The sequence below is a fragment of the Stegodyphus dumicola genome, chromosome X2 (genome assembly GCF_044657685.1).
Source record: "Stegodyphus dumicola isolate Sdum_Otavi_A_Nest chromosome X2, ASM4465768v1".
Lineage (NCBI taxonomy): Eukaryota > Metazoa > Arthropoda > Arachnida > Araneae > Eresidae > Stegodyphus > Stegodyphus dumicola.
This window is the reverse complement of record NC_140781.1, coordinates 182,448,133-182,470,981: the sequence shown is the minus strand read 5'-3', so window position 1 is coordinate 182,470,981 and position 22,849 is coordinate 182,448,133. Positions and strand designations below refer to the sequence as shown.

At 36.3% G+C, this 22,849-nt stretch overlaps 1 protein-coding gene across 1 annotated transcript in view; it reads right to left on the bottom strand.

The window, feature by feature from the left end:
• Window positions 1-22,849, bottom strand: part of LOC118184027 (uncharacterized) — a 145,331-nt gene that overhangs the window by 102,154 nt on the left and 20,328 nt on the right. Inside the window, exon 2 of the mRNA XM_035353658.2 lies at window positions 9,926-10,280. Within this exon, the coding sequence (XP_035209549.1) occupies window positions 9,926-10,216 (291 nt within the window). The 5' untranslated portion in view covers window positions 10,217-10,280. The remainder of the gene's footprint in view (window positions 1-9,925; window positions 10,281-22,849) is intronic.

The following is a 22,849-nucleotide window of genomic DNA, read 5'->3' as shown; positions in this document are numbered from 1 at the left end:
CTAGCAGTTCAACCCCGATTCAGATTCCAATTAATGAGGTGGTTGCATGGGAGATTTCGTGATTTTCCCATGTGTGACATGAATACGGTATAGCTTCTCCTAAAAATGTCCTTCACAAAAACATCCATTTCCGTAGATAGATAGCCCTTGTTTGTTGTACTATAATTTAAATAATCCAATCCAGTATAATCCCCATGTCTAAAGTAAATGCCAAATCTTTGAAAGATAGCCCTTCTGAGCTTCGCAGTATTCAAAGAAACGAATTAGGTAGAACTGCTTCTAATCAGCATGCGAAGTTTGGCCAGTGATTCAGTAAATGTGTCAGTAGACTAAGAAATCAGATATTTGGAATGGTTCATGCATGTGGATAACTTGAAGAGTACAGCAAAAATAATAATTTCGTTGTTCGATCCTTGTCTGTATCAGAGTAGGATAACTTAAAGGCTTTTCGATTCGACATTAGAACGGATGGATTTTCAATGACGAACCAATTTTCTTCGGAATGTCCTCCATGAAGGCTCATGTCCTCTCATTCAGATAACCATCACCTGGTTTGCCATAATCAAACAAACATGTAGAGTCATTAGGTTATTTCGAAGCAGGAGAAATGAAAAATGAGCAATGCCCTCGCCGTGATTCGAACCACGGACTTCTCGAATACGTGCCCATCGGGCTGACCACTACACCACGAAGGCACGCTAAGAAGGCGGGAGAAATACCTTATAAACATATGGAGATTTTTCTCACATTGCGATCGATCTACACTACTATAGGAGGGGGAAAAAAAAGCACCATGAAGGAAGTGGTTGTTTTTTGAAGTCACATGAAATCGAATATGTGTATAGCTCATACACAGCTAATAAAATGATTAAAAAATTAAGGTCATAGTACTTGTTCACGGCTCACAATTACCCATTAAGTGTTCAAATTAGTGGTTGGTCGAACCGCCCCTAGCTGCAATGCATGCTTGAAATTCGTCGAGGCAAGGAGTGGTAGAGGTTCTAAATGTCATCATGCGACACATTCTGGCAGGCATTCATCAGTTGTCGCTCCAGATCTGCAATATTTTATGGTGCCCGAATCTGGCGGCCTACGATGTTCCAGACATGCTCGATTGGTGAAAGGTCTGGTGACTTTGTTGACCAAGGAAGAGCATCAACCGCATGGAGACAGTCCAGAGATATGTCCCGATCGGGGGTTGACCCAGGAGAATTCCTGGGAAGTACTGGTTAGGATTGTACCTAGGCAGTCTCAACCACGGGGGCATACAAACAGTCTTCACAGGACTAGAACCCGAGTATTGTACTCAGGTTGGTTCAGGCTTGGCAGGGACCGTACTGGTACTGTCGTGTCTGTTCCTCTGACTGTGATGGAGCTATATTGTAGATGTTCATGGGCCTTCTCGATGGGAGGGGGTTTGGCCCTCATAGTCCCAGTGACGGGGACTGACGGAGTAAGGTGAGGCACCAACGTGAATGTATCTGATGCTGAGGGAGTGGTGCCCCGAGGCAAAGGTGACCGAGCGTTGTTTTTTGTATTAAGTATTTTCTTCTACCTCGCTGAGGCTACGTATAAAGCCGAGCAGGGACTGTGGGTTCTGCGCCGCCACTGAGGGGTCCCTTCTAAAGCCCGGTTCATCCAACTTCGAAAGGACAAACCAGGACGAGGGTCCGGTCTTTAGCGCACAGTCCAGAGATATGGGAGCGGTATGTGGCCTGGCATTATCTTGTTTTATAATGGTCTCAGGACATGCCGTGAAGATTAATGCAACCGGCCGCAGGATGGTATCAACATATCGTTGAGCTGTTAAAGATGTACGGAGGATGACTAAAGATGACGTGCTGTCTTAAAAAATAGATCCCTACGTCATCACACCAGGGGTAATAGCTGCATGCCTTTGTAAAACAAGGGCTGATTGGGACCGCTGGCCCCGTCCTCTCCAGACACTAATACGGTGGTCATCTGCTTCAAGAGTGAAGCGGGATCCATCGCTGAACACTATACGATGCCAGTCTGATGGCAGCCATGATGATCGGCTGCGACACGACTTCACACGACTCCGCCGGTGTTGTGGGGTCAAAGGCAAACGTTTTAAAGGCCTCTGTGAGCGTAACCCCACCTCAGATAAGCGCCGTGAGAAAACACATATTTTTTTCAAAGTGGAGCGGGTAATGACTTTTGTGAACATTGCGTATACGTCCGTGTGTGTTTGCTGAAATTAATGGCTAAATATATCTGCCATTTTATTTGAAGTTGATATCTGCCATTTTATTTGAGATGGTGGACGGTACCACGGGAGGTATAGACGTGGCTGTAGTGCTTTGAATAGTCGACAAGGATACCGTTGGAATGGTTCGGGCCTGGCGAACAATCATCCTATCTTGCCTCGCATTTGTGCTCTTTGGCTTTCCAGAGCCTTCATTTCTTCCGCAATTTCCTTTGTAGCAACCATTGCTGCCAACATCGTTGCACAGCAGTGTCTGTACGCTGCAGGTGGTGGCCTGTTGCTCGGTATGACCACCCAGCTTCACGCAGCCCTACAATGCGACCACGTTCGAAGTCGTTTAGTTGCCTGTAAGGTCTTAGATATCATCGTAATGGCATCTTTAGTTGTTTCTTTACGGAAATACAATCAATGGCAGCAACAACATGTTTTTTTCCTAGAATGTGTGCCATGATCGCAATTCCTGTTCATTTGCCTTGAAACTTTAATCATTTGCATGTTCGATCGAGATATTTTTGCATACCAAATTTCGTCACGATCGCAAAAGTCCTTCTTAGTGCTTCGATTATTTTGCAAAAGAGTGTATTTGCTGAAAGTTTTTACAGTTACAGTTTCAATGTAGTTTCCCAAAACTCAGTAAAGTAGTCCATTTTAAGAAGAAATTGAGCCTATTTTTATTAATGTTTATGTAGGATGGGATCTCTCTCGAGCTCCGCAGTTATGGGTATTATGGAGCCTCAAACTGGCCTTACTGTTCTTATTACGTGCCTAAGGCAAACGACAGACGCCCTTTCCTCTTGACCATGATGAATTCACGGATCTGATTGAGATCTTCAGTAGCATTAGCTTACTAGAAAACAATTAAAAATTAACAGAATGTACGCTGAGCTATCGAAAGGACTCTGTAAAATGGCAATGAAGCAGAACCTTAATATCATTGCCAAAAATGGTAAAAATGGTAGATACATTAGGTAATGGAAACATACAAGTAAATAACAGAAAACTAGCAGTTCATAGTGTTGCCTTATGAGAAGAAGGAATTTTAAAATGTCATCCATTACATTACTACTAACTCTTTATCAACTAGATGTTAAGTAAAAACTAACAAACAAGTTTAGAACGAACAAGATGATGAAAAAATAATCAATCAGTGCTATATACCTCTATCATATCCATATAATATATTCCGTTTCTAGAAGTCTTTACTTGGCCTTTATTTTCTCAACTGATGGTCGTAAACATATACTTCCAACCACACAAATGTTTTAAATGACGCAAAGATTCATATTTTGGCATTTTAAAATTTAAAGTCATCAATTATATAAATATTCTAAAATCTATTTTTTTACATTCCTTCAATCCCTAGACTTATATTTAGGAAAATTATATAATCGCTACAAAAAGTAAAACACAAAAGGTTTGGCTGTCGTTTGACAAAAATTGACAGAGATACCCAATTTCAAAATGAGCAATTTTTGACGTCATATTCAATTCGCCCTGAGGGGTCGGCTAGTAAATAAAATAGAACAAATCGAGGTGGATTTCCCCCTCTTTAAATGTCATTAAATAAGACTGTTTTGGAGTATACTAATGTTTTTAATTAATTTTATTGCATTTGATTAGTCTTTAAAGTTTAAAAAGCGTTTTTAATATTCTCATAAAGATTTATTACTTTAGAATCATAATCTGATAGTCGTACAGAAAATTCATTAAAGTACAAATATTTTTTGTTTTTAATTAATTTAAATAATATTACGAGTTGTTTACATACTTATACTGAAATTTGACAGTATTTTTTGGAGCCCGAATTCTATAAAATTCTGTGAATATGATCTCCATTCTGAAAAAAAAAAAAAAAAAAAAAAAAAAAAAAAAAAAAAAAAAACCTATATTGATAAATATTTTTCAATACACATATTTTTTTCAAAGTGGAGCGGGTAATGACTTTTGTGAACATTACGTATACGTCCGTGTGTGTTTGCTGAAATTAATGGCTAAATATATCTGCCATTTTATTTGAAGTTGAAAAAAGCTGAAAAAACTTTATGTGTTTACAGGTATGCAAATTAGCTTAAAAATAACACACTACAGATTTTAAAATACACTCGTTTTTCACCCTTTGTTCAAAACATTAAAAAATATAATTTACAAAAAGTGAATAAACTGATTAAAAATCAAAGTGTATAAAGTAGATATTCCCAAAATAATATCGGATTAATAATGTAGCCCGAAATAACGATGCACATGATCGAAAATTAAAATAATAATAATCTTATGTACTAAAAATGCAATATAATATAATAACAACAATAAAAAGGTTGAAACAGAACAAGAGAATAAAATATTAAAGTGCAAAAACGGCCAAAATAACGAAAATAGGTTTCGTTACTTTTAAAGGAAAGTAATTTTTCCATTTAAATATAGGTAAGAAAGCTTTTGCATTAAAAAATTACTGATATTTATTTGATAGGATATATTTGGATTAATTTCAGTAGCATACTTTATTGATTTATTTATCCTGTATTTCTCAATTACGAGGATAAAATTTCTGGCTTAATTTGCTGCCTTCTAACTGCCGTCTTAAGGACCCAGCTAATGAGCCCAGAAAGCTTTGATTGCACACATTGCGTTTAATGAACTCTGCGGTAATCGACATAGGAATGTTGCAATGAATGATGCAGTGATTACTTCGAAGAATGCGCAGTCTGTTTATACCAGTTTATAGCTTGGGAGGCGCTAGAATGGTATCAAAGTCATGAGGGCTTTCTGCCTAAAAGAAAATGTGCCTACGTGGAGGACATTCTGAGGGAACTGGCTCATATTCGCATTACACCTGGGGAAAACTACGAAAACTAAAGCCTGTCAGTTCGCTTGGGATCGAACATAAACCATGTCGAACTACCAGTATTCAGTGATCTTAATCACTCCGTCCCTGGTGGGAGTGAGTTCATTCAAGAATTTCGACGAACTGATTAGGCAGATGGACCATATCTAAAACACTATATCTCACAACACTGCATGTGTGTGGATGATTCTCTCCGAGAGCTCTTGTTTCCTTTTTATTAAAGAGTATATAAGAGACATCTTCCCATCAATATGATCCTTCCTGTATTTTTAATAGAAAAATAACATATAAAAGTTTATACAGTTTTTCATCCATTATTTAAGACAACATAAGAGAGTTCTATTTTTTTTTTTTTTTTTCAGAAAATAAAATTTTTTTTATAGAAGAAATATCCGTAAAATCAAACTTCAGAATAATAACGTATCTCTCCCTAAAAATTTTCTTTTAGCATAATAAAATAAAGAAATTACTTTTGTATTGAATTATTGGCTGATCACATAAGGTGATATCTGTTGCTGTTATTGTGACTTTGTAGAGACATTAGGTATTTTTTTTAAACCAGGAGAGATGAAAAATGAGCAATGCCCCGCCGGGACTGGAACCAGGGACCTCTCGATTTCACGTCGAGCGTGCTGACCACTACAACATTAAGGCATGCTAAGAAGGCGGGAGAAATACCTTATATACGCCCCCTTTAAAGGGCGACTGGGGTTTTAGAGAACCCAGTCGCCAAATACTGGTGTTGAAGAATCATAATTCACCACCTTTTAATTCGGGCGCCACTTAAAGAATTACGAAAAATCCTAATGTCTCTACAGATATTAGGATTTTTTGAAGCAGGAGAGATAAAAAATGAGCAAAGCCCTCGAACCACGGACCTCTCGAATTCGCGTCGAGCTTGATGACCACTACACCACGAAGGCATGCTAAGAAGGCGAGAGAAATAGCTTATAACTTATCTGCCTTGTCTGACAGTAACTAGAATAAATCCACGACTTTTATCGCGATGAGAAGAGCATGGTTACTTCTGTCTTTGACATGAGTCAGATAAGTGAGTGTTAGACTTGATCACCAGATAGGTGATTGTTAGACTTTGCCAAGTTCCGTCCCACTTTTAAAGGGGAATTCTCCGGCGAAAGTGTCCTAAGGCCTCTCACTCCTCTTTCCCTACCACTAACGCAGAGAAAACCTTCTGCTTCTTCGTATTTTAAGTGCCTTTATACCGCAAACTACTATATATTCAAAAACGTCCCAGTCTTCTCCGGGATTCGAATCCGGGCCCATCGATACAGCAGCCAGTAAATTTAACCACTACACCGATCAGTCCAGGAAAGCGTTATCTAATGATTTTTATAGATCTTACTAATTGCACATAACGCATATTTACCTTACAGTTGAGATTTTTCTCAAACGAGCCCTTTACAAGTATCCAAGCTGTGAAATTTAAATATTTATCCACCCGGCATTAGGAAATTTATACTAATGTTCGAAAAAAATAATTGTATGATGTACTATTGTTAGAGGAGAACCTAGTCAGTTACAAAAAATCATTCATCCTATTACGATAAGCACAAGGATATTTGAATAACTTATTTTCCTCATTTATTGACTAGAAACGGCTAAAAACTTCCAGACGAAGAAGTCCAGACGGCTAGAAAACTTGAGACAGTCGCATTCGGTCCTATCCTTCTTTATCCAGAATGACAGATATCTTTTCTTCATTATAAACTGAAATTGGCTGAGAAATAGAACCCAGCTATGAAATTCACGTTTTGGTGGATTCACTTCCCGAAAACTTCGAAGAAATTCAATTACGAAATAAATTTTTCAAACTACGCCGGATGTTGACATATTCACTTCTTTTCAGAATTCTCACTATAAAACGGATTTTCATTAATTTCGAATTCGTTGGGTATAGCAAAAGTATTCGTTATATCAGAAGTTATAGCTGCCGTAAGTAATCTTGAAATAATTTCTTTTTAGCTAAGAATCTCGGTACTTTAGCTTGAAATGCTTGAAATTTTAAATTATCCGATTTTGTACTAACACGAGTTTACTGTGTTAAAAAAGAAATTTATTTTCCGGTTTTGGATTCTTCAATGCGAAAAACTCTTGAAAAGGACATCTAAGAGAAATGGCTCAAATCCACGTTACACACGGGAAAATAACGAAAACGCGCATGTAATCAGCCTGTTCGCCTGGATTCGAACCCAAATCGAACTACCAGTGTTCACGACTGCTCGATAAGTAGTGTTCACTGCTCGGTTCATTTCCAGAAGAACTTTCTACGAAAACTGGCTGGTATTCAAGATGTCGAACTACCAATATTGAACGATCTGAACATGTTCCCAATTTAGTTAGATTTTCCTGGAAGAAGTGATTGGTGTATATAGGATTACATACAAATATATCCCATCAGATTGAAAGTTTATATAACAAAAGAGTTTATTTTACTATTTGTAGCAAACTATCATTGAAATGAGTCTGGTTTTGAAGAGACATTAGGTATTTTGGAAAAATAAGCAACGCCTACGCCGTGAATCGAACCACGGACCTCTGGAATACGCGCCCAGCGTGCTGACCACTACACTATGAAGGCATGCTAAGAAGGCGGGAGAAATACCTTCTATACTCCCCCTTTTAAAGGCCGACTGGGGTTTTTAGGGGACCCAATTTTTAGGGTTTTTAGGGGACCCAATCGCCAAATCCTGGGTGTGGAGAATGATCATCCACCACCCTTTTAGTTCGGCGCCACTTGTAGAGGTACTAGATATTTTGGAAGCAGAAGATGTGAAAAATGAACAACGCCTTCGCCGGGAATCGAGCCACGGATCTATGGAATACGCGCCCAGCGTGCTGACCACTAAACTACGAATCATGCTAAGAAGGCGGGAGAAATCCTTATAGTGCTGATGAACAGTTTATTCAGAACATATCTTCAGAATAGAGAGATTCATTATTTTTCCGAAGCTTATAAAATCCTTTAAAAAAGGATCACATATGCATTTTTTAGCATCAACTTAAAATTACTGTTAGACTACACTCTAAAACTTTAACACTTTTGTTCTTCTTTCTAGCCTGTTTTCAATTCATTAGCATTTAACAAAGTCGAATTATTCCCGAGTACCAGCTAGCTGCTTTTGCGACGAGCATATATGAACTCATAACATGTTTATATTATTTATGTATTACTGGTCATATTATAAAATCTAAATAGGAAATTCTAACCATCAATCCTTTATTTGCATATAAATTATCAAAATATATATTAAAAAATCATATATGAAACAAATTTGGTTGCAGTAGTTAGCTTTATATATAATTTTCAGATCATTAATTACTTAATAACAACATTATAAGGTATTTCTCCCGCCTTCCTAGCGTGCCTTCGTGGTGTAGTAATTCTGCACGCTGGGCCGGTACTCCAGAGGTCCGTGGTTCGATTCCCAGCGAAAGCGTTTGCTCATTTTTCATCTTGCCTGCTTCTACAAATACCTAATGTCTCTACAACATAAAGGAGGAAATGAAAGTATTTTCACGCTGGAAGAGTTTAGTTTAATTAGTAGGAACTACGAGAAACTTGAGAAAGCAGCAGCTGTCTCGTCAGGAATGGAAGTATGGATCTTCCGATTCTAGTCAGACATGCTTCGAATTAAGCCATAACAGCGAGGAAGGAAATATATGATAGTACCTTATATTCTTCCCTAGTTAAAGACCGAATAGGAAGTGAAAAAAAAAAAAAAAAAAAAAAACCCTCAGTCCGCCAAATCCAGTCCACCGCATTTTAATCAGACGCCATTGCAGGGCTATTTAAATATCTCTGGAGCAAGAAACGGGACAAAAAGTCACCTAAAGTAATGCCCTCGCTTCCTACTGCTGGCCAGACAAGACATGCTGCCACTTACATCACGAGAGCACGAACAAGCGAATGTGATAGTTCTTCATACACTCATTTAAGTGGTACCGAGTAATGTTGAACTGACAGTCATTTAACTTACTATGGTTAAGATAACTGAATATAGCAAAACACGCAAGAGAGCCTAAAGGGATACCTTCGTGGAGTGTTTTCTGAGGGAAACTGACGCGTATGCATGTTAAACGTAGGGAAAACCACGGGAACAAACATGAGGCCAGTCCGTTCGCCTGGTTTCGAACCCAAACCAACCTGCCAGTGTCCAGCAGTTTTAACCACTGGGCCACTAGTGGGTCATCATTTGCTATGATGTATAGCAACCATTAGCTAAATGGCTATGGAAGAAAGATTTTGCGAGCGAAATAATACTCTTCTTTTGCGGTCCCCCCGGGGGTCGACGTAGAGAACTCTGCGAAGCTACTGGCTAGGATCTGTACCTAGGCAGTCTCGGCCACGGGGGTATAAAATTTATGAACTTGGTGGTTCTGAAGGCTCTGGGAAAGGTCACTTATTGGCCGGCCCCGGAGTCTGGCACGTCCTAGCGCGGCGTGGTACTAGTAACCCGGGGTTTTCCCTGGGGTCGCTGGGTAATGTCCCGCTGCAACGGGCTCGCCCAAGCGACTGGTAGGAGCATTAGACGACCGGTGCTGCCTGGGGTGCGTCCCCAGGTGGTGCGCTGCTCTCCTGGAGGGTAATAGTGGAGGTTGAACCACCATGACGTGCCCAAAGGGGGAGTGGACCCGGAATGAGATTGAGTTCTCGATACGGGGAATGCCTTAATCTTCTTCTTCTTCTTTTGCGGTTATTTTGTGATGGGTGTTTTTATTGCATACATACTTTTAATTAAGGAAGATAAGATTATCTGCAGAACACATTTCGCATCATTAAGGGATACTGTTGAACATTTTCATTCACCATAATTAATAATAAAATGCTGCCTCACCTTTTGAACGTAAATCTCGTTCTTGCTGAAGTGCTCTCTGTTTAGAAGACAAAAAGTGTAGTCAACGTAACATCTGGTACTAGCTGATGCGTTTCTTAAAATAAGATGAACTCCCAGCATTTTTGCATCAGAACGATTGAAGCTGACAACCCATCGATGGTAACCAAACGTAAATTCTTTAGTCGTGGCATCTCTGTGAAAATCTCTCGTCACAGATCGGGTGACAATAAAGGTGAATATTCCGGTTCCAGCTCGATCCTTAACACGCGTGAAACGGTAGAGCAGTGCCATCTAAGCATGAGTCGTGCCAGTGGACTGTTTCTCTGAGCTCTTGCTATTCATGGAGATCCAAGTCCTGCAATATCATAAGGAAGACGTTCAAATTTAAGTACACATTTTATAACGAAACATTAAAGAGAAATACAGGCGGCAAAGTAAGGCATAGCGCAAAACTGTAGGTTTTATGCAAAACTCAACTTAGAACTGTAATTTCAGGACTCCTGTTTATAAATGTCTCATTTTGTTTCCCATTTTCCATGGTAATTAATAGGGATAAGAATGTCAGGTAAGTACACTGAACACAACTTCGAAAGGAGATATTCTGTTACAAATGATACGCAGTTTTAGCAATACTTTACATTAAGGTGTGGTGTGGTGTATTTAATTATGGCAAAGCACACTAGGGCTATCTGCCTAAGGGGAGGGATGCCTTTCTTGGAGGACTTTCTAAGGGAAACTGGCTCGTATACACGTTACACATGGGGAAAACCACGAAAACGCCCATGCAGCCAGCCCGTTCGCGGGATTCGAACCTCGGACCGAACTACCAGTGTTCAGCGTCTTTACCGCTCGGCCGCTGGTGGGCTACTTTACATTAAAATCAGCGTATTAATTAAAAAAAAAGGAATCAAAGTATTTATGGAAACAAAAGGAATTAGAAATTAATAACGTTCCATATTAGTATCAAGTATATAATATTTTGCAAACCAAAAGAAAGTCATAATTAAGCACTGTTCTTAATTAATTTTATCTTTGAATTATAATTAACCGAGATTGATTTAGGCCTAAAAGAGTTGTCAGTTTTACATTTCATTAATATTTAGTCAAAGTTTCATTAATATTTAGTTTCATTAATATTTAGTCATTACCTTAATATTTAGTCAAAGGTCTTTCTTAACTCTAAACAATTGCTGCAGAAGCAAAGACTGATATTTTTCATAATCTTCGATAGATTTAAAATTGATAATTGAAGAATAATTTCAATTAATGGCGTTTTATAGCATTATCGAACAAAAAGGCTTTTTCTTAGAAAAATATTAAAGTTTGAGTGTATGTTTATAACTAAGAAAGCTGTGCATTCGTTTGGAGGAAAACGCTGTCTTAAAGAAGTTACATATATTGTTATTTGCGTAAATGACTAAAATATAAAATATAGAAAAACAGCAAAATATGCACTAGAAAAAAGCATTTATCATAGATAAACTAGATTGAAAATTGGTACAAAATTTAAAAAATCATATTTGAGAAAAAAAGACGGGGCGATAGACTTCAACCCTTCAGATAAAGATTAAAATCACACTCTTAAATACTTTTTATATTAAATTCATATTAATATTTAATTTATCCCGTTTTAATTTTGCGTATCTCTTCGTTTTTTTACCTTTCATCTCACGCTTTGCAGGACTCTGTTCAGAAATATTTAATAAATCGGAGTAAGAAATGTTAGATGTCAGAAACAAAAATATATAGCATCTTTAAAAAATAAACGTCTACGACACTTGAAGCAACTTTGTGTAGAAAAATAAAAAAAAAATCGGTGAAATGAAATAATGTTTTACGGAAACATTTTAAAATAAATTCCAAAAGGAAAAATGATTTAAACTAGAGCATATATTTATGCCTCTTCATTCATCATATGTCCCTATCCCTGTATAAGGTATTTCTCCCTCCTTCTTAGCGAGCATTCGTGGTGTAGAGGTCTGCACGCTCAGCGGGTAATTGAGATGAAACGTGGCTCGATTCCCGGTTAAGGACTTGTTCATTTTTCATCTTTCCTGCTTCCAGTTAACCTAATCTCTCTACTGTAGTGTCCGGACTAAAAGGATGATGATTCTCCTCACGCAGCATTTGGCGACAGGGTTCCCTAAAAATCCCAGTCGCCCTTTAAAAGTGGGCGTATATAAGGTATTTCTTCCGCCTTCTTAGCGAGCCTTCGTGGTGTAGTGGTCTGCACACTCAGCGCGTAATTGAGAGGTCCGCGGTTCGATTCCCGGCGAAGGCGTTGATAATTTTTCATCTCTCATGCTTTCAAAAATTACCTAATGTCTCTACAGTGGCGCTCGAACTAAAAGGGTGTTGGATGATGATTCTTCACGCCCAAGATTTTACGATTGGGTACCCTAAACACCCCAGTCGCCTTTTAAAAGGGAGAGTATATAAACTATTTCTTCCGCCTTCTTAGCGAGCCTTTGTGGTGTAGTGATCTGCACGCTCAGCGCGTAATTGAGAGGTCCGCGGTTCGATTCCCGGTGAAGGAGTTGCTAATTTTTCATCTTGCCTGCTTCTAAGAATACCTAATGTCTCTACACCTTATCTAATTTTTTGATCGTCATAAAATACATTTGTTTCATTTCTGATGGATGTATTAGTTTAAATGTTTCTAGCATAGCAAAGGATTGAAACATAAAAGAGTAGAAAGGCATCCGCCTATAACTTTCCGTTAAATTCGAACTAACTTTTTTAATAATAAAACAAACGAAGTTTTAGTAATACACTGTCTATTAATAAGCATTTAGATACCTGTTATAGAAAAGCAAAATAAACTTTATTCATATTTCAATAATTGGTACAGCCTTCACGAGCGGCATTTGCAGCCTCAAACCTCCGGGGCAGGAGTCCTTGTATGACGCCTATTGGAATATTCTTTCACTCGGCTTGGAGAAGTCATGTACCTTCCTTCACGGATATTGGAAGGTTGTTGGACCCCTCATTTCGGCGACCCAACTTTTTCTAAAGATTCTCGAGAGCGTTCAAGTCTGGGCTTTGGACAGGTCAGTCCATTCGGTTAACCCCATTGTTACCATACGAATCCATGGTGGACCTAGCAACATGACAACTGGCGATGTCGTGCTGAAAGTAATATGGATACAACCCGTAAAACTGCCGCAATGTAGAAACCACACTGTCATCCAAACTAGTGCAGAAGGCATCGTTGTTGAGTTTACTTCGAATTTGAACCAAGGGTTCAGTTCATACCAAGAGAAACATCCCCAGATCATAATTCCATCTCTGCCGAATTTTACTGTGGGCACAATGCATTCTGGCAGGAAGCGTTCTTCAGGCAGACGCCAGACTTAGACCCTGCCATCCAAATGGTAGAGGATTAATTAGTCTTGATTTGTTACTCGACAACTCGTTTCCACTGATCAACGGTCCACTCTCGGCATGCTTTGCATCACATTAACCGAGCAGCAGGTTGGACGTTTTGATCAAAAGGTTATGGAAAGCAGAAAGACCATAAAAACCAATCAGATGTACCTTTATTACTGATGATATTCAGCGAAAAAACACTCTCGGTCACCTGTCGAAACTCCTGTTCCCATCTCCCAAATTCACGGGTCTGCTGACTCGAAGCACATTCCGAGAATCACCGCTCACCTTTCACTTCTGAATCACATAGACCATTGTAAAATTTGGATAATTCAGCTCTCTAGATATACCCTTTAACAGTCACCCATTTTTGTGATATCCGATGATTACACCTTTCTCAAAATCAGATAACTCTGCACTTCCTGGCATCTTGCATGTTATTAATGCCAAAACGTGTTTCCTACACGATATTTAATGGTGGAGCACATGATGTATATTAGGACCTCAGACGCCGGCATTTGCATGGTTGTCCAAATACTTATTGGTAGATAGTGCAGTTTCTTAAAACTAAACACATTATTTTGTTATTTCTTCGAATTTGGTTATTATTTCCTCTTTTCCCGTTAAGGATTATCTTCATAATTCGACAGTGTGTTAATAGCAGATAAAACATATATTGTGGCTTGGAATCATGTGTCTTGGAATAGTTTATTCGATTAAATTAGATACAAGCATACATCGTTTTATAGAGTTTAGCAGATTCTGTACTTTTCTCTAAATTGAAATTTCGCATCAGTCCCATGTTAAGCGAGTCGATCCGTACGATTTTTTTCAAATCACATTCATAGCATTACCTCTCTATGTCATAATTTTAGTAATTTTTGCAATTTTAAGCATTTTCGTTCAATTTTAAGAATTTCATTAAAATTAAGCTAAATGCCAACCTTACGATGGCATTTAAGTGAGTTGTGACTAATATCATATAATAGTTAACGTTTCAAAATTACTTAGTTTAATGTCAATAAATCTGCCCATCTCATGACTGTCTCTCATGACAATCTTTCTATCCCAGAATATAATAGCATTCATGTAAACTGCAGACATTTAATACGCATGCTCTTGATTTTTGCTTTATTTCAAGCATTTTCACTTTACTTAATTAAGAACTATTAAAAATCACCCAACTGCCATGTGAGTTAAAAGAAGTATTTCATTTTAGGTAAATACTAAAACGATTAATCAGTGAGAAGAAGATACATGAAACACCTAGCTAAGTCAAAATTTTAACCCTCATACTTCAGGCAATCAGTCGAATTCTGATTGCAAAAGAAAAAATATTTAAAACAATTGAAACTGGTACTCGAATAATCCCATCCCACAAAAGATAAGAAAGTTATTACCTTATTGATTTATAGATTACAGTATAAACAGCGTAAATGTAACCTTTATATACTTTCAAGTATTTTTTTTCTTCTTTTTACTTCCCTTCCTTTTTCTTAACTGCGATATTAATTTCATTGCCGTAGATTTGAGTCGAACTCGAGGTAACTCGAGACAGAGCCGTGCCAACGAAGTCACCAGGAAGGCACTTCCCTCAGTTAAAAAATAAGAGCAATAAATTAAATTGTAATAAAGTAAATAATAACGTGAACACGAAAAAAAAAAGGGTAATATATTTAGTAGGCACAATTTTGAGATTTTCTTCAAGTATCAAAATCTATCATAACTCCTCTGACTGAAGATACGCTTGTGCGTCTTACCTCACCTGAACCTCAAGTAATATTTAGTAAATTTAGCATTTTACAGAACATTATAAAATGGAAAGAGAATGTCTCATATTAAAGACTGAAAATATTAGTAGCAAAAGTTAGATATGTTACTAGAACCGAAACCGAAAATTTTAGCTTTCTTTCATGAAAAATTAATTTTTCCGAAGAACAAAGAAAATATTGTAGCATCTGATCCGAAAAGGCTTTAATTCAGCAGGGAATTTCATTCCCAAGCTACACCAACAGTATTCACTGAGAAACGGCCTTAACTGCATACAAAACGAAGCATAGCCGAAGAAAATTTTACTCACGCAATATATTTAAAAAATTAAGAAATTTATACGGAATAGATTGTAACTCCTCGTGGAAAATTAAAATCTTTTCATGAAGAAAGGGGTGAATATGAACTATCAGGGTGAGTCTGGTCGAAGCACTTTGGTAAGAGCTGGGGTAAGAAGGCAACAATAAAATAAGTCAAGAGGTAACATTATCATCGCCTTAGACGATCAGTATAGTTGACGCCGCTTATAAATTAAGCACATTAATAATTCAAAGCAAAATATATCTTTATTTAGTTGCGGCTTGTCAGAATAATTTAGCAGCTAGTGCACTCCGAAAATCGTAGTCCTAAAGCGGCTATCTGTGCGCTATGCTTGCAGCTGGCCCTGATACTTTAAGTACGCAGATGTAAAAGTCATTAATTATTGCTTAATGGGATTTTCAAATGTGCATCAAATCTATATTTTTTTGCCAGCGCTTCACTTCAGGTAGAGATCTGTGTACAGAGGTAAAGATGTTGACTGGGATTAGTTTTAAGAACTGTGGTTTTAAAATGTGAGTATTGCCATATCAAAGAAAAGAAAACAAGATTAATTAATGACAAGAATTCAGCCGGTTTGCACCGGTTTGGCAGAACTGCTTTCTAAGATATTTTTGTTGGCCGAAATTGGTTGTTAAAATTGTACTGCGATGTTTATTCTTGCAATTTTTTGTTACATAAAAAGAAGCTAATAATCGCTTATTTAACAACAAACAGGTTGTTAAGTTATTTGAATCTCAACACTCTCTAAAATATTATATATTAAAATATTAATTATTCATGAAATAAGTATATCATAAGATAGAAAGCAAAAGCTCAAGCGAAATAAATCAAAACATTTGGCATTTATTAACGATACTGTGAAATTACTTGTCACAGGTGCTGCCATCTACTTGGAAGTACAGAAGTGATTTTCTATTACCCGTCTGTCACAAAGCATTTCATTTCAAATGTCACATAAAACATGAAACCAATTATTCAGAAAGGTAATCAGCTATAAAAAGATGATTAAGTGATTAAAAAAGAGCTAAAGTGTTATAAAAACTCAAAATTTAAATGAAGAATAATTTTAATATCTTCACTTTTTTTTTTTTTTTTTTTTTGCTTACTGTTATCAAATTTGAAAAAAATGATTTCCTACTTATTAATTTCTCACTAGTTTAAAATTTGAAGTCAGAGATGTTATCATTTCTTGTATTATATAGAAAAAAACATTTTAATGGGGGCTTGGAGGGGAGAAGGTTTGAAATAAAATTTGTAATTAATTTCAAAACAATTTGAAAATACTACAAATATTTTTGAAGTTTGGTTAGAAATGCTTGTAATTTAGTTTATTCTTGAAATCTGAACTGCACAGGATCACTTATAATCACTTATAAACGGAATTTTTTCAATAAATATATTCGAAAATGTTTTGGAAATTGACAACAATTTAAAAAAAAAAAAAAAACGGATCTTCCCCTTTATTGGGCAATAAAAGCCAAATAGTTTTCTCCTTAGAAAGATTGATTATATGCACCAATCTGATATTTCTGGTGAGAATATATTCATATAACATAGTCATCAGTTCATTTCAAATATGATGAAATTTTTTTAACGTAAGAAATAGGGATATTTCCTGTTACAGGTGACAAGTAACGGAGAGAGGAGACTCCTGGCGGCTACAAGAGAATTAGCAGGAATTGTCTCTGCCCTCTTATATGGAGTTTATTGCAATATAAAATAATTTTGACATGGCCAGACAATGGCAGGAATATATACATGATATATTACAGATGACGCTTTTTTTTCTCGCCGATTCATAATAAATAGTAATAATTCATAATAAAAGAATTACAATTCTTGTTACAGGTAAACACGCTATTTGAATATAAAAAAAGTACCTTTGAGGTTAATTAACAGAGAATGAAAAAGAATGACACGCTTTCAAATTTTTTTAATGGTCAATGCTTATTTTGAAAATAGGAACATTGCCATAAGAGATATGAACAACTCCTTTAACACAACGTGAATAGTTAACGTTGGCACATGTATATATCATTCAGTAAAAATATTACTTTTTGGCGTATTATCCTTTAAAGGGAAAGATCTGAGATATTTATCTGCTAGTTTAGTTATTTCAAACAAAGAACGAAATAATGTGACTAACTTTAAAACTTGCAAGAGCAAATACCTTAAAAACTTTTTGATTTTTGTTACAAAAGATAATAGAGATATATTTAATTTAAATAGTGGTCGATAGATGACGGTAGCACCTATATCTTTCGATAGAAAAGTGTCGCCCCACCAGCGGCCGAGCAATAAAATTGATGAACACTGGTGGTTCGACTTTGGTTCAATTCTAGGCGAACGGGCTGGCTGCATGATGCTTTCTTGATTTTCCCCATGTGTAAGATGAATACGAGACAGTTTCTCTAAGAAAATCCTCCTCGAAGGCAGCCCTCCACTTAGGCAGAAATAACTAGCGTGCTATGCCTTAATCAAATATACCAAATCAACGAAAAAGTTGTCTGGCGCATGTTGCACAATAACGGAAAAAATTCGAAAACTCTAGCAGATAAAACAAGCTAAACAAACATTAAAAGCCTTTAAAATACTAGCAAATCACGAAAGCAGAAACTGTATTCAGATAATAATTTATATTATTGTTTAATACAACACATGTAACCCAAACCTAGTATAAAAAGTTCAAAGATGGCAAAATATAAGACCACAAATACTTGCGAATTTTTTTTTTTACATGTGCGATTAACGGTAAATCATATTTTATTATGTATTTAGTCATTTTTTTATTGTGTTACACGATTAGAGCACTAAACGGACTGACCCCTTGCCTCCGTATGTGGGTTATCTTATCAAAAGCTTCTCTAAGGGGGGAGGAATAGAATCACTCGCTTGCCGCACCGTTGCCCCTGATTTTTCGATCCTCAGGCGGCTGTCTTTTAAAATCTCAGCTCAAATTATTTTAAAAGTTGAACTTAATGTATCCGTCATCTAAGCTGGCTTCTCTGGGTCACCACTCCCGGAGGTACGGAGAGCAGGAAAGGTGAGCAGCATACTGCTGTCTGTCTGTGAAACCTACTCAGATGGCATACGCCATTACCCTCAGGGACGGCATAGGTTACCCTTTTGGGCAATAGGAATCGGATCCGTGTATTTTATGACCCAGAGCCGAGATAATCAGAGCATAATACTGAGCCAGCGAATTCGATCCCAAGGATTTTTATTAATTAGCGGTAAGGAAAACGTAAAAAAAAAGTAAAATTATATCATGTCTACATAAAATTAATACTAGTGTATATCGCGTTGTTATAATAATTTATCAGTGATCTTTTATTTTTAGTTCTGTGGTGAGTTTTGGTGTTATAATACTTTAAATCTCATATAGCACAAAGAGTCCCATACCAAATGCCTGTAGGTATGTTGCAGTTGCTAACAAGAAGCAATGAAATATCGTAAAGAAAGTGTAAAAGTACTTGACAGGTAGAGTAGGAATTTTTAATTCAATAATATTATCAGAAATATGTTATGAAAATGAATATAATATTGTACGCTATGAAAATGTTGAAGGAATTATGGAAATTCATTAATTAGGCTTAACTACCTCGAAACATCATACCCATTATCACTAAAACATAATCATCATCATAAACTATGATACCAAATCATCATATGTACCAAATCATATGATACCAAATTATCATATGATGATCATCATCATAAACTATTACCAAAATATTATCGTTGCTTTGTGACCAATGCATAAATTTCTGAGTTTTAAAAATGAGAAGTACCTTAGTTTATTTTATGAGAAACAGCATATATTACATACAGTGTGAAAATTATTTGTTTATTTATTATTTTGTTAATTATTGTTTATGCTGTAACATAAACAATAAATTTCAGCAGCAGGAAATTAAGTCTTTGGAGATGGAAAATTCATAACTTTCCCTTTACCAAACCTTATAATTATACAAGGATTTGTAACTACTCAGTAGAGCTTCTAAACTCCGCGTAACTCGAAAATCCGATTTAATTTAAATTTTTAAAATTTTTTTTATCACACTTCCTTAACAGCATGCAAATTGACTAGCGCGCTTGTATTTAAATGGGGTAGAAATATTTTAGTGTTTAACTGAAGGTTGTGGAAGGCGAAGTCTAATCGTGTTCTGTTTGCTTGAAGGCACCGTTGTTAACTTTAAATATCTAGCAATTAGAATTCTGTTGCGCTGAGCTATTCTTGCCAGTAGACTTGTTTACGCTGAATTTCGAGTCAGAGTCAGCTTGCGCGATACTTAACTTGTGAAGCCGTTAGGCTATACTTCAAGTATCAATACTTCAATACTTCAAATATCAATACTTCAATACTTCAAATATCATAGTTTGTTTTTGCAAGATGGATTTTAAGTTATTCATTACCTTTTGAGTTAAGTTAAAAGCGTTGGCTTTTCTAAGCATGAGTTGGTACCGGCTATGAATTTTATTCGAGTTAATAAAGTGTCCTTTACATCCTTCTCCTAACTTTGTAGTACTTTGAAGACTTAGTGATTATTCACTAAACAGTCTCGTCGAGCTCAGTTTATGATAACCAAACATACAAGACGTTATACCCTTATAAATTACATAATTTGAACTAATGTTTTCAAACAAAAATTGTTGCTATTATATTCACATGTTATGATAATTTGAGAAGCTTTTAGGTGAACGACAAAAATATTGAACATTTTCTACATATCTTTCTGAACAAAAGTTTTGCAAAGACATTTAATATTTTGACACTATTTTTAAGATTAATTTAAAATAAAATTTTAAAAAATGTAGAGATATTAGGTATTTTTTGGAAGCAGGAGAGATGAAAAATTAGCAACGCCTTCGCCGGGAATCGAACCACGAACCTCTGGAATAAGCGGGCAGACCACCCCACCACGAAGGCATGCCAAGAAGGGTGGAGATATACCTTATATACTACCCATTTTAAAGGGCGACTGGGGTTTTAGGGGACCCAGTTGCCAAATCCTGGCTGAGGAGAATCATCATCCAACCACCCTTTTAGTTCGGGCGTCACTGTAGAGACATCAGGATTTTTTTTTGGAAGCAAGAGAAATGAAAATTGTACAACGCCTTCACCGGAAATCGAACCGCGGACCTTTGGATTACGCGCCCAGTGTGCAGACCACCACACCTCGAAGGCGGGAGAAATACCTTATATACTCCTTCTTTGAAAGGACGACTGGGATTTTAGGGAACCCAATTGCCAAATCCTGGGTGTGGAGAATCATCATCCACCACCTTTTTAGTTCGGGCGCCACTGTAGAGACATTAGCATATTTTTGGAAGCAGGCAAGATGAAAAATTAACAACGCCTTCGCTGGGAATCGAACCATGGACCTCTGGAATACGCATCCACCGTGTAGACCACCACACCACGAAGGCATGCCAAGAAAGCGGGAGAAATACTTTATAAAGTTGTGTATGGTTATTTTTATTTTTGCATATTTGAACAAAAGTTCCCTTCCAGATAATTATATAAAGATGTTTAACAGAAGGAAAATAATAAAAATTTAATGCTAATACAAAAGAGAGACTCCCGCCAATCTGAGCTTTAGTTTCGTAAAATTAGTCGAATCACTGATGAAAATAGTTTGTTTTTGCAAGATGGATATCGTATCATTTGTCTCTCAAAATGTATTAATTTTTTCTCCAACTCAACGTCAAAGAACATAATGCATAGGACACAAAAAACTGATTAGGGTATACAATGTGTATGCCGATTTTGAATTTTATAATTGAAAATGTTCCAAAATTAATAGAACATTTGAACCTAATTGTTATTATGTAGTCTTTCATTGTTCATTAAACGAGTGAAAAAACGCTGCATTTTATTCCAAATACTTCTTTTTCCTTTTAGAGTCTTTGAAAAATGTAATTCGAATATCTGATCATCTAATACTTAAGCATCTATATATTTATGTGCCTCTTTTACATATCAGAAACTACCCATCCAAAATCCATCGCACTTCTATACATTTATATCTCTAAAGACTGTACTAGCTTTGGAGAATTGGATAATTATAACAGCTCTTAATGCGAAAACGTGATAGAAACGAAGAAGCCGAAGAGATCTTTTCTTCCGTTTGTTCCTTTTCCCAAGAAAGAAATCAAAGCTTGAAAGAAATTAGGAAGAAGCTATTAGAAGAGAAAGACGTCAATTACCTGCGTGAATGTCTGCTTCGGAAAGGGAGGGAAAAAAATTGCTGTAGTTAATAAGATACATATCTTAGTTGTTGAAATTATACTTATCTTTCAATGAATAAATTCATTGGGTAAGGCAAAGGCGGATGAGAACGAGGAAATGAAATTTCAGAGCTTAATACCAATCAATGCAATCAATTACTTAAATAAATACTAATGCTTCTTACAGTGTTGAAAATTTAGTTCGTCTCAGGCAGAAATTGTAAATCCTGCTGTCAGACACTGAATTCTGTTCCCTCAGCGGCCAAATCCTGATGTCAAACCCTGAATTCTGTTACCCCAGCGACCAAGCGGGAAAATCCGCTGAGTATGAGTAATTCAGTTCGGAGATCAAAGTCCGAGCTGGTTGCATGATCGTTTCCGTGGTTTTTAACCATGTGTAAAGTAGGCATGAGCCAGTTTCCCTTAGAAAGCTCTTCAGGGGATATCCCACCCTTTCCGTATAGTGCCAAATGGCGGAGCAAGTAATAAATAAAAAAATTATAATAATTAAAAAAATATCGAATTCTATTTTGTATGAACTTCGGTGCTTCATCCTTTGCTGTTTGATGAATTTAATATCAGATGAAATTGTATATCACGTGAAGTTCTCAGAAGTGATAATAATAGAGTATATTAGATTATTTTATTAGAAGTAGTAATCGTTTTGATAAGTTATTGTAAAAATATCTCCAGTTTAGTGAAGAGATAACATTAAAACTTCAAGTTACAAACAAAACTCGCAAATGTAAAATTTAAAATTAGGCGAAAAAATCCACCTTAGATTTTCATCGATTTTCAATAAAACTTTACTTATTTCGAGGGCGATCATAAGTACGTAAATCATCATTTATCGAAAAATTTTATCCCTCTCCCCACCAAAAAGAGTACAATTTTCTTTGGCGAACAAATTTTTTTTTCTGCTCCTGAAATAGAGGGACCTATATTTGATTACCCTCAAAATAGATCTAATTTAATTCAAATTGTAAGTTTTCTAAATTCTTTAATTTAAAACCAAATAAGAAAGTTTTAAATTAAAGAATCAGTTTAAAAGAACAAAATTAGCCAAGGCATGAGATCGAGCAAAACATTTGTGATAAATAAACAGACTCTAATTTTTAATCTAAAAGTATATTTATAAATGCAGCAATTTGATAGCTTAATTTTACGACTATTCAAAAATCTAAGCTAAGTTTTAATTATATTTTATAATTTTAATAAATTAAAATTTATCAC